This window comes from Podarcis raffonei, chromosome 2 (genome assembly GCF_027172205.1).
Source record: "Podarcis raffonei isolate rPodRaf1 chromosome 2, rPodRaf1.pri, whole genome shotgun sequence".
NCBI lineage: Eukaryota > Metazoa > Chordata > Lepidosauria > Squamata > Lacertidae > Podarcis > Podarcis raffonei.
The window spans coordinates 49,075,001-49,087,984 of NC_070603.1; the positions used below are offsets into that span (position 1 = coordinate 49,075,001).

The 12,984-nt window shown below is 41.3% G+C and overlaps 2 protein-coding genes across 5 annotated transcripts in view; one reads left to right on the top strand and one right to left on the bottom strand.

Annotated features, from left to right (window-relative positions):
- The window catches only part of RARS1 (arginyl-tRNA synthetase 1), a 22,466-nt gene extending 15,414 nt beyond the window's left edge, over nt 1–7,052 (top strand). The window contains exons 10-15 of the mRNA XM_053376505.1: nt 772–950; nt 1,929–2,038; nt 3,582–3,687; nt 5,448–5,620; nt 5,781–6,028; nt 6,838–7,052. Coding sequence (XP_053232480.1) covers nt 772–950; nt 1,929–2,038; nt 3,582–3,687; nt 5,448–5,620; nt 5,781–6,028; nt 6,838–6,947 — 926 coding nt within the window. The 3' untranslated portion in view covers nt 6,948–7,052. The remainder of the gene's footprint in view (nt 1–771; nt 951–1,928; nt 2,039–3,581; nt 3,688–5,447; nt 5,621–5,780; nt 6,029–6,837) is intronic.
- Nucleotides 7,053–7,459: 407 nt separating this feature from the next.
- The window catches only part of LOC128407747 (rho GTPase-activating protein 7-like), an 89,588-nt gene continuing 84,063 nt past the window's right edge, over nt 7,460–12,984 (bottom strand). For all 4 annotated transcript variants that reach the window (XM_053376511.1, XM_053376508.1, XM_053376509.1 and 1 more), the window contains exons 10-14: nt 11,948–12,062; nt 10,237–10,452; nt 9,548–9,765; nt 9,122–9,295; nt 7,460–8,326 (exon numbers count right to left, since the gene is read on the bottom strand). In XM_053376511.1, the coding sequence (XP_053232486.1) occupies nt 8,230–8,326; nt 9,122–9,295; nt 9,548–9,765; nt 10,237–10,452; nt 11,948–12,062 (820 nt within the window). In that variant the 3' untranslated portion in view covers nt 7,460–8,229. The remainder of the gene's footprint in view (nt 8,327–9,121; nt 9,296–9,547; nt 9,766–10,236; nt 10,453–11,947; nt 12,063–12,984) is intronic.

The window sequence follows — 12,984 nt, forward strand, 5'->3', positions numbered from 1 at the left end:
AGTTGAAATTCTTCCAAATGCAAATTACAGGTGGCTGATCCAGATTAGGCAGGCCCTCAGGAGGCAGCAAAAGGTTAAAGCTTCCAGATCAGGAATCAACACTGGCTTCTGCTCCCCCAATTTCCATGCTAGCCCCTCATTCTGCAGCCAGCATGAAAGCTGAGGAGTAGAGGCCCCAGGGACCAGATGGAAGTGCTGCAAAGTGGGAACGAAAGGTTATTCAAAAGATGGCACTGTGCATTTGGAAAGATAATGTTCGAGCACCGAACTACATTCAAATGCTGCAGCAGGGGCACTTATGGAAAGAACCTCTCGGCAGGAGGAGAGATCCTAAAGTCCACTACTTGCCCTCCTTACTACCACCACCCTCCAGGCTGTGTTTACTGTTTTCTTTTGCTTAACCAGCCTCTGAAACCAGCTATGAGGAAATGACCCAGAGGTGGACGAGCTCTGCTGGAGAGAGCTGACAGGTGCAAAATCTTTTTAAACTCTCATCCCTCCTGCCAGTTCTCACTAGCAGGTTCTCCTCAGCGCCCACATTTGTGTTATCTTGGCAAATGTAGGTATGGAGAAAAGCACATCCCAGGATAATGTGTAGGTTCTAACTCTCTATACCTGCTGTTGTGGCATTTTGTAGCATGACAAAATAGGTTGGTTGTTAAGTGTTCTTCATTGAAAGGTTTTCTATTTGTGTTTTTATTTGTACATTACTGTGTAAAAAATACCTTGCTTTCCAAACCTTATTTCTCATTCATTTATTTCTACCCTTAGGATTTGTGCAAGTGGATGATGGTCGGAAGATTGTATTTGTTCCAGGGTATTCCGTTCCCTTGACAATTGTGAAATCTGATGGGGGGTTCACATATGACACCTCAGACTTGGCAGCATTGAAACAGAGACTGTTTGAAGAAAAAGCTGATTATATAATTTATGTGGTAGATAGTGGACAGGTGAGCTTCACTGACCTTTATTTTGTAGTCCTTTGTTTTTCAGGTTTTTAGCTTTTTGAGTGTTTGTGTGACACTAAAACTACACACTAGTGTATTCTTCTCTTTCTAGTTGCTTCTCCTTTGTATTAAAGCAGGATTCTGAACCACAATAAATTACATCCACCCCATATTTTAAGCCTACAGATCAAGCCACCTTATTCACAATACTGTAAAGGGCAGAAGCAATCAAGTTGCTTGCTAAAAAGGAGCCACCAAATTATATAGGTCTTTCCCCCTGTTTAGCAGAAGCCTTAAGAGGAATGGTTAAAAGTTTGGGTATGTTTAGCTTGAAGAAGTGAAGACCAAGAGATTATATTGTAGCTATCTTCAGAGGTCTGAAGAGCTGTCACATGGAAGATGGAGCAGGCTTGTTTTCTGCTGTTCCAGAGGGTAGCACTTGAACCAGTGGATTCAAATTACAAGAAAAGAGAACCTGATAAAACATTAGGAAGAACTTTCTGATAGCAGCTGTTCGAAAGTGGAATAGGCTACCTTGCAAGGTGGTAGATATGCCTTCATTGGAGGGTTTTAAGGTGTTGTTACCACTGTATTTAAATATATATTTAAAGGGAAAAAATCAAAGTAGTTTACAGCACATTAAAACATTAAAAACAACACTATCCAGAATACAATATTACTGAAGAAAGTCAAATACAAAGTATGCATCCAGAGTCACAGAATTAACCAGTAACTAAAATACTATCTTAAATATTTCAAAAGAAAACATTACAAAGGAGGACGGCTACAGAATGTTCATTTAATGTAGCAAAGTTAACACATGTAGAGATTGGAATGTCATCTGCCAGGGAGTCTTTAGTTATGGTTTGCATTACAGGGGGCTGGGCTCGATGACCCTGAGTGTCCCAGTTTGGCATTTCTATGATTATGTTAGTGCTGGTGCTTTACCATTAGTTGTTTTTATGATGTGTTGCTTTGCAGGCTGTGCACTTACAAACCATATTTGCAGCGGGTCAGATGATCGGCTGGTATGACCCCAAAGTGACCAGAGTAACTCATGCTGCTTTTGGAGTGGTGTTGGGAGAAGACAAGTAAGTTTGCAGATAATTTCTTCAGTATACAGTAGACTGAATTGTGTTGCTATTCAGACTGGAAAGCTCAGGATTCTTTTCTCTTGAAGATGTGTCATGTGATCACCAAGGAACTCCTTATGTGCATTGGCTTTGTACTTCAAATCTTCTATCCTTGTGTTTATGTAAGAGCACCCCATAGGCTGCACATTAGAAATTCCAGGCTTCCCACCTTCTAGCTGCAGCTCCTTGTGCTGCTTCAGAAATGATTCCAGAGCATTTCCCACCTAAAGTGTCTTCTGGGGGTGTGTGTGGAAGGAACATGGTAGTTATGGTAGAAAGTGTGCCTCTTTAAGTTCCGTACACAGATTTTGGCAACCCTTGCAGCTTTTGTAGATCCTGAGTGTTGTGCATTGCTATAGTTATTGAAAATTGCAATGTTAAGAATAGATAAATCCTTCAGTGAATGTGGGTCTCAGGGCTAACATAATCATGTAGGAATAATGTAATGCATTGTATTGATTGTTCACATCTAGTCAACATGTAGATAACTTGTAGATAATAGCAAATGTGTTCCTGAAATCAGAAATTTTACTATAGGACTTAACAGGATGATGTTTTGTGCTATTGAATAACTGCACTCATCTGTTGCATTACTGGTTCCCAAACCTCTCATTGTGAGTGCCTCTCTGGGCCTAACTCTCTTTCTGTCTTTTGAGCTTGAAATCATCTACCAAATTAGTTCGTTGAGTTTTTCTTATTTGTTGGCACACTTCACATTTAGAGAATAGCCATTACTATTCCAGTGTGAGCTTCATTTTGCACTTTTCTCGTTAAGTGTATGGCATTGTATCCTCACTGCAACCTAGTGGCCCATTGCAAATATACATGCTTCTCTGTTGTACATTTGGAAGCTTCACTGTTATGTTACAACATCATATATTGGTTTACATCTGTTCCCTTGTTCCTAATGATTATAATGAAAGAACAGCTGTGCAATTTCTTTCTTGATATGCATTTCAGGATTCTGCCGTCTGTGCTGGAAACTGGAAATTTGTGCAACTATATCTGCCCATTACACATTATGCACTTTTTATGGGTATTATTATCTGTTTTGGTAGCAATCACAAGTTAGGTAGTACTCAAGAGCAGGTAGCAGTAAACTGTTTTGCTTTGGGAACACTTGCTACTTCTGCCTTCCCCTTTTTATAACTGACTGTCCCCATTCCTTCCTGGGGCTGTGATCTTTCCTCTCTCTTTTTCCTTATCTAAATACATTCTGTATCCCTATATTAGTTGGATTATAAATCTTCTGAATTGTAATGGTATGAGTGTGGCCACAAATATAAAATCTATGTAGTTCAGTGATGGAGTGCTTGAGCTGAAACAAAATATTTATTGTATCTTTCATGCAACAAGGTGTGTGTCTGGGATAATGTATCTATGTTGGTGAAAAGACCAGCAATAATTACACTGTTTGACTGTTTTCATCTGGAGTAAAACTTTCTACTTTAAAATGAGTTGTCTACTTAGAAAAGCCACAATTTCCATCTTTTGTTGCCAGAAAAAAATTTAAAACCCGTTCTGGAGATACGGTTCGGCTGATTGACCTTCTTCAAGAGGGACTTAAGCGTTCAATGGACAAACTGAAGGAAAAGGAAAGAGATAAGGTAACAATGGGCTTCATTTTTCCAGTGTAAAGAAAGTAGACTTTATTCTTCTACTATCTGGTTCTTGTAAGGGAGCATGTTGCTGGCTTGTAGCACAAACCAAACCCAAGACCTGCCGGGGTTAAGAGTTCAGCAGTTCTTGTCGTTTCCCAGTTATGCCAGCTTATGTCCTTCACCCGAGCTCATCTGGCAGAATTTAAGACAGTAGGACAGAACAAGGAGATGATTACTGAATTGGGTAATGTGACTTAGCAACCCTGTGCAATTTAGTCAGCAAAAGGGTAGTGTAAGTGAAATTCTTCTGGAGAAGTTTGGAATAGGCATGTTACGCCAGCTTTCTAAAGCTATGATTGCTCTGTTAGTCTGTCCACATATTTGCCTAACCGCATCATATGATGGCAGTGAATTTGCTGTGTTGCCAATAGTACTTTTCCCTAACTTTGTCTGGGGAGTTGACCTCACTGCTTAGTGTTAGGAGAAAGCTGTTCAAATCTCTCCGAAGTGAAATATGGTAGCATAGACAGTTGGTGCTCATTCTCATTCCTACAAATTCATGTGATATATTCTGTACTTAACTATACAGAGCCCCAAAAGCATGTGCACCCAAGCACATTTGAAAATGTATATGAAAAGTATGTCTGTGGAAAAATGAGCAGAAAGATTTGTTTTCAGTGGTATTGACTGCAGACACTGTCTTCTGTGGATGTCTAGATCCTGTTAGGATTACAGGATAAATGAGAAGTAACAGAATTGAAATAATGCAGTTGTGTGTGTGCAGAACTTTCCATTCACATGGATATGACATTTTATTTTGCAGTGACAGTGTTGTGACTTAAAAGCAAAGAGAAGAAAGATTGGGTCGGATAATTTCTTTTTGAATTAGGTTAGCTTTGGATTTTTCTCATGGAAATAGGTTAAAATAATGAATCCATGTTATTTGTCTAACTTGCAGCATTCACAATTGTGCTGCAAAACACCAAATATAATTTGGGGGGATTAGGTCAATTACCACAATAGGTAAAAGTAGTAGCACCTGTAGGAGAGCATGTGTACCTCTGCTCATCAGAACCAGTGTACAAAGCATGGTTGGCTATTACATTATGCTTATTTGAGAGTTTCCCAGGGGAATCTTCCAGAGGATTAGGTAGATTACATGAGCTCTTGACCAGGGGTGGGGAGTCTGTGGCCTTCAATATGTGATTGAATTACAGCTCCCATCAGCTTTAGGGGCTGTGGGCAATGTTTAGAAATATTAGAGTGCATTACAGTCTTAACCATAAGGGCCACAAGTTCTCTATATCTGCCTTGGACTTTTTCAAGCTTCACTTTTTAAGAATATTGAATTTGAAACATGAAAATAAAAGCCCCGCCCGCCCCCAAACTCTGTTGCTTGAACTTTTTATCTGGTCCACAAAGTAAATCTTATTTGCATTCCAGTAGATGGCAGCAGAGGATAAAATGACAGGTTAGTAGATCAGCTTGTGTGTGGCTTCTGCATGGGGCATCAGCTTCATTTGCTCAGAGTAAAATTGTCCCAAAGCTGTACAAAGCACTGGTCACCTTGCCAGGGGCTGTGTAATTGCTACCACTTCCATGGCTGGTCTCATACTCTGTGAAGCTTTTGCCCAAATGATTTCAGCTGTTCAGAATATGTTTGCCTTGGGTTCACTTCAGTTGCTGTTCAGTTTAGGTTTCCCCAGTTCTGTCCCCTGGTTTTGTGGTGCAGCCTTGTCACAATATGTGTTTTATTTCTCTCTCAGGTTCTTACTCCTGAAGAACTGAAGGCAGCCCAGACCTCAGTTGCCTTTGGCTGCATTAAGTATGCAGATCTTTCCCATAACAGAATAAATGATTATATCTTCTCTTTTGACAAAATGCTTGACGACAGAGGAAATACTGCTGCTTATTTGCTTTATGCCTTCACGCGAATCAGGTAAAGAACTTGCTAGCTTCTAAATTTAAGACTTTGTGAGGTTTAAATACATGTATTGGACAATTACAACCTGATACTGCTGCATTTCCAACTTCGATGTTGGAAGATCGACTCAGCTGCATTCCTATTGGGTCTAATATGAGACTTGTTTTTGTGGCAGATCTATAGCAAGGCTGGCCAATATTGGAGAAGAGACACTGCAGAAGGCAGCTACACACACGGAGATAATATTGGACCATGAGAAGGAATGGAAACTAGGCAAATGCATTTTGAGGTTCCCTGAGATTTTGCAAAAGATTTTAGATGATCTTTTACTGCACACCCTTTGTGACTACCTCTATGAACTGGCTACTACATTTACTGAATTCTATGACAACTGCTACTGTGTGGAAAAAGACAGACAAACTGGTGAGTTGAGTTCATTTTAAAGGTGAGAAGGGACAAGTATAGAGGGTTGCAGGGGGGCAGAGAGAGTAATGGATGTAAGGGGAGGTACCCCAGTCATATATCTTCAAGGTTCTTTGTAAACTCAAAGGGCAGAAACATCCACTTTATGTAAATGTTGTGGCAGCTTAACCTGAATTTATTCAGGGAGTTTTTCTATGAGTAGAATAAAACATTTTAGAGGAATCTACTCTTTTCCCTTTTTGGAACTAAGTGGTCCATTGATTCAATCATTGAAATTCCCAAGGCATGGGGCAGTGGTACCATTTTCTTAATTGAGCAGCACAGTGGCATAGCTGGTGGGTGGCACAACCAGGTTTCCCCTCCAGAAAAGGGGAGACTGCTGCTGCCGCCCTCCAAGAAGGAGGAAGAGGGTGTGGTTTAGGAAGTGGGCAGGTTTAAGAAAGCCTGCTTCTCAGCTGATCAAGTGCCCTGCTTGTATGAGCCAGAGTGGCAGCTTTGTTAAATTGCTCTGCAGGTGGCTATGTGTCCCTCTGTGGTATGGTGACTGAGGGAAGTGCTGCTGGGTGAAGCCTTCATACCAGTCCTAGAGTGTGAGTGCAGCCCCCATACTAATTTGCAAGCCTGGGGTGCGATTGGACTGTTTCAAAGCAGTGGGCTTCCACCGTGCCCCCTTGGGATGAATTTATGTAGCAGAGTACTGTGGAGTACTATTGCACAGAAATGTGAAGGGACCAGAGAGAGAGCTGGCTCTGCTGACTAGTATCTGGATAGCAACATATCTCACTTTGTTTTTTGTGTCTCTTGTGTAGGCAAAATAGTGAAAGTGAACATGTGGCGAATGCTCTTGTGCGAAGCAACAGCTGCTGTTATGGCCAAAGGTTTTGACATCTTGGGAATCAAACCGGTGCAGAAAATGTAACTATGTTGACTTTTCAGATAGCTTTTCTACACACAAAAATGAACTATTTAGTTGACTATTATGGCCTATTTGAAAAATAAAAATGTTGAAGTTTCATTGTCTCTACTCCAGTCTAGAGCCACAAGAAGCAGGAAGTAATGTGATTTCTCCCAGTGCCGTAGTCCACAAATGTCACAGTGGTTAATAACCTTTAGTGAACAAAGCAGTCATTGAGTGCTTAACCTTTTTATTAAAGGTATATTGTCTGAGCTTATAAACACAATTGACACTAAATTACAGTATTTTAGGAAATGCAATGAATGTACAGACTTAAAAGTATCATATATATTCTGGAAGTACCAGTAGTATCAATATATTATCTTTTCCCTCCCACCCCCACAACCCTTTTTTCCATTTCCAAAACAGCAGTGTACTGCAAATTGAAGTTCAAAATATGTGTCTTCCCAAGCCAGAGGCTGCTCTGTTGGTGGGGCTGCCTCAACTGCTTTCACACAGAGGCCACCTGTGGAGCAAGAGGTGTCCCAACTGCCTGCCTGTGCAAAGGCAGCTGAGCACAGGTGGGCGCCTTCTTGAAACTGTTCCGCTGAGGGGCGCAGCTGCCTGCACCTCAGTGGAACAGTTTAACAAGGCCCCCACCTCACACAAATGGCTTCCCCCTGCCAGCTAGAAGGCTGAAGAACCTCCGCACAGGCCTCCTGCAATTTTCTGGAGGCCATAAAAGGTGCAGGTCAAGTTTCTCACCCCCACCCACTTCCGGGGCCCAGCTGAGAGGTGCTGGAACACACAGTTCCACTGAAAAAAGAAGCCCTTTTTCTGATTGTTTCTTGACTGTAGAAAGTACAAATGTCTGTAACCAATAAATACAGCATAGCTTCCTATATGATCATTATATTCCTAATAGTTTAGAATGCTAAAAACAGAAAAAGACATCACAGGTGCGGAGTTTTCTTTAGTCAAATAGCACTGCTAAAATATTATACATTTGTTCTCACATTTTTAGTTTAAAAAGCATCTGGGGGGAAATAAAATCTCATCTTTATACATTATTAGAACATCAAGATGTTCATTTTTCAATAACTTATTTTGATACGTAATATTGAACAATTTAATTTTCTCAGTAGAATTTTTTTAATAAAAAAGCAGTAACATTATAAAATGCATAAAAATGTCTTTACAGTTCTAGAATGCTTCAATTATGATAATGAAGTCTAGTAAACTTCAGCTTTGGACACCACACATTTTATTTAACTTCCAAAAGCACCATGTCATCTTTGGCTTGCTCTCAGTATGATGAAGTTTTAAAGGACTCTCTAATCCTTACCAGTTCTGCAGCACACATGTGACCAAAAGCCCTGTTGTACCATTCAGTTGTGCGGCCCCTGCCAATAAAGGAAACAGCCTGTTAAAAAAACTAAAGTCTTAAAAGATTTCTCTTCCCGACTATTGAGCCAGGTTGAGCTAACTGTGCTTTCCAGCAAAGTGCTTTCCAACAAGGGTTTCCACCCCATGTCTCCCCCAAAATCTCTCTGGGGAACCCACAGAACAGGGGGAGGAGGAGAGTACAGATTGTTCCATCTGGCAAGCAGAAATGCTATTAGTGCAACACTTAAATCCACCCTCCATTTTAGGCATTCCTCCTCCACCACCAGTGCTATAAAACTAGTCATAACCTGAAGCTATTTCAACCCGAGGTAAGTATTTAAGGGTTGCGCTCTGCGGGGACCTGGAAGTAACGGGGCACATTACTTCCGGGTTTCGCCGCTTGCGCATGCGCTCAAAATGACATCACACGCAGTCGCGGGTTACGCTCTACTCAGGATACAAACGGGGCTCCGGAACAGATCCCGTTTGCATCCAGAGGTACCACTGTATTGACTGCATGTTTACAACACACACCTGAAGCACATGTGGCCATTAAAGAAGAACTTAATCATTATTAACTAAAAAGACTGCAATCAAAGCTTCTATCACATTTCTGTACATCTGAAAAAACAGCTGTAGCAGTGGGCAAAACAATCTGTGCAGTGACGTATAACAAGCGGCCAGCCAATTCACAAACCGAATGCCAGTTTTTCATACGTGAATCTTATTCCTCTAGCAAGCCCTTGACCTTTATTGCACTTGGAACCTAATCTATTATGTCAAGCCACTCTAAATAAAATAAATATAGATACCTGGTATCTGTTCGACAGACATGTGTGACTTTGGATTTCTGAGTGCCGACTACTTCTATAAGATACTGACAAAGTAGGACCTGACCCAAGATCCCCGTCATGGTAACACCTTCACAGTCTATTGAGGTAGCTGCTAATATGCATGTGCTGCTTTGAGGATCAGTCCGCCAAGTCCTGGAAACAAAAGGTCAAATCAATAATCTCATTGGCTATCATCAATATGCCATTATGCTTATGAACTGAAACCATGCTATCAACTGTAACAGCTCATTTACATCAACTTCCAGGCTCTGCACATGATCAAGGTATTCAGCTGTATGTATAAAAATAATATTCAACTAAGGTTAAGTCAAGTCATTACCTCTGCTGCAGCTCATCTCATAATTACAGCAGATGGCAGAGACAGGAATATTGTAGATTCCTTACCTTAGAACCACATATTCTCGTGGAGGAAGTGGAGACATGCTCTCCGTTGCATAGTGGTAAATGTCTGTTTCATCATCTAAGATTTCTAGGACTCTTGTTTGTTGAAGGTTTGGGTTCCAAAGGTGCTGTTCCATCAGTATCCGATATAGAACCACTTTAGGGGCAGCATCAATTTCAGCTGAAGCTTTCCATACCCGGACCAAGTAGTTATCATCCACCTTAGAAGACAGTTAATCCATGAGGAAATGATTTGAGTCTGCCAAAAGCAACCTGGGATCCAATGGCTGTAGAACCCCTGGAATTGGAGTCAACATGGTCCCTCAATCCATTAAGACATGGTTTCCCAAACTTGGGTCTGCAGCTGTTTGGGGACTACAACTCCCATCACCTCTGACCTCTGGTCCTGCTAGCTATGGATGTCATATCACAGCATCTAAAGTGACTATCCACATATTTTTTAAAAAAAAATTCCCCCAGTTTGGGAAACAGTACTATGGTGGCATTTCAGTACGTTTGTGCTCCATGCCATACCTTTTCTAATTAATGTGTGACCTATTTCTCAGGGGGAGGTTATTTGCAAATGGGACAAGATACTGTTAACTGGTTATTTTCACAGAATACACATGTATTAATGTCATTTTAAAACTCATTTACTCTGAGCCTCATTAACATTCTCATGCCAAAATTACCTTTTTATATGCAGAATCCACTCCTTCTAAGGTGGAGCAAGTAACCCAGTTCTTGAATTTTTCCTTGGCATCTCGGAGCAAGTCCTGCATGGAGCGCTCCAGGGAGACCACTGTGTTACAGTGCTTTGCTAAGGAGGTTTGGTGTGGATCTACTTCACTGGAGATAGTTTGATCATGTAAATTTTCATAACTGTGATCCAAACAGTAGTCAGGAATCTGCAGAAGAATACTAGAAATTAGTTGCTAGGAAGCATAGGTCATAAGAAATGGATATCCCAATATATTCCACTGTATTTATTACACTTTTATCCCAGGCTTCCTGTAAAGCAGCTCAAGAACAGTATACACACAATTGTCACACAGTCACCCATCAAGGCGCAAGCAGAGTGGGAATGTGGTTTTTTGATGCTGAATGCTACAATATAGCGCTTCTACAGTTATGTATGAATCAAACACATAACTTAAGACAAAAAGGGAGGAAAGGATTTTTGAGTACTCAGTTTGTGGGAACCACACAGATACATATAAAACACTTATTTGAAGCAACCTAAGCTGCCGTTCTCCAAAAAGTGAGGCTGAACAAATAGTGTATCAACCTTTGCACTCTTTGGGGCTTTGCTCCTAGCTCTTAACAAAGTCACTGCCAGCTCCCTGTGCCAAAGCAGAAAAAGTTCGCACTAACATTTAGCCTGAACTATTGAGTCTAATTTTGGCCCAGCAGGCTGCACAAATAGTCAGTGGCCTCTCCCTCCCATCTTTTCTCTGCAGTTTCCTCCCCACCCTCCCCTTCTTGCTTTTCTGTTGTTTTTTTTATCCCTTTCCCACACACTTCATGCCACAAAACAAGGTCAAAGACAAGGGAGGAAGCAAGAATGACTGGAACATCTCAATTGATTAAAAGCCACTCTCCTGCCTCATGCACGAAAGCCCTGTTCACCAGGCCTTTCCAACAAGTAATTTCAATGCCAGAGTGGAAGGGCATCTTGGCACTAGTTCATATCTGCTCAAGTGCTGCCAAGAGGAGTGGTCAGAAGGCCCAAATGCCACACATTCTTCACCCTTCCCAGCTTTGGCCTCACGCTAAGCAGGTCAAACTCCCACACACAAGATGCAAACAACGTAATGCAGGAAGAAGAGATTCCAGTGGGCCTACAAGTCAGGACTAAATGGGCATAACCAAGGTCATGCTGTGCTCAAACAAGAGACTGGAAAACTCACACTTCTCCCTCATCATTAACAACTTTTTAGATCAACGTAGAAAGTGGTATTCTGTTGGTTTCATGCTTAACATGGGTGCTGCCCCTCAAAAAAGGACAGACTGAGTCACATCCACACCATAAGGCATTTCTAAGCCCATATTTAGCATAAGCCAAGAAGAAACCAAGGGTGGCAGAAAGTAGCAAATCAAAGAATCAAAATAGCCAGGCACTTGCTGTCACCAGCAAGCTAGCTCAAAATAAAAATGCAAACTGTTTCCTTTGCTATCAAGGAACTAAGAGAAAGTAAATTTTGCTTGTTTAGAGAGGTATACTAATGAATACCAATTAAGAGTTGGTCCAACATCTGCTTTTCATTATTGCCAACAATGAAAAGGGCTGCTGTTCTGATTTCAAACCAACAAAGTATCCACTACACAAGTTTCTAAGCAGCATGAGGGATGGAGGATGCCAATGAAGTTAAGCAGTGATTCTTCCTGATGAAAGCAACTTACCTGAAAGAGTCTGTTGCACTCCATTATCATATGGGCCAAGCCTTGAGTTGCAGCCAGGTTCTCACTCAGGTCTCTCTGGTCAGGTTTTCCTGTACTGTGCTTCCTCTGGCTTGACCTAAGGAGAAGAATACAAAGGGCATTCAAATCACACAATGTAGCTGCTAAAGGACACTATCACTTCAGACTGTAGGTGAAAGGGAGGGATAGAAATGTAAAATAACTGCTCCTGGTTCTGTGGCATGCAGTGACAGCCCTCTAGTATAAGATAATCTTCACCAACAATCTAAAAATTAACAGATAATAGGTTGGGCAGGACCCCTGAAGGCTGCATCTCAAAAGATAGTTTGCACATAATGCTAAACCATGGTTTATTAAACAATGTTAGTATGTTTAACCCTGCCCAGCAGCTTATATGCAGTCCAATAAACCATGAACTGAAGCCATGGTTTGCTGTTGGCTTACAAACTTTGGTTTGTTTTAAGTATGGCTTGGTGTCATATATGAACCCAGTATACTTTCTTAACCATAGTTTGTTTAACAACTTCACACCAAAGCTCACCAAACTACAAATGAATGGAGGCAAGAGCAATGGAAAACAGAACATACTTCAGAGGACAGAGTTCAACTAAATAGTCCTGCTATCAGAAGCCCACACAAAGGTTCCCCCTCTCCCCCTCCAGGGCCCTCGCAAGACTGGCTCGGGGTGGGTCCTTAAAATACCCCCCAGAAAAGTGTGCAGGAAGAAGAGAGGGAGGATCATCCTATCCAGCAAGCTGAACAGCTTGTGCTGATGAAATTATTGCCAAAGCACAACACTGAATTTCTTCCAAGGAAAAAAAATGTTTTATTAAACCATGGCTTGTCGCTGTATGTGAACCAAGCCTCATAGCTTACTATGGTTTATTAAGTATTGTAAGCGGTCTCTCAATATCTAAGGTTTGTGGTTCATTTTTAATGTTAACCAAAGGTTAACCTGAACTCCCTCAACTATGGTCATGGAGCTGTCACTGCCCAATGAGCTGCACAGCCACAAGTGA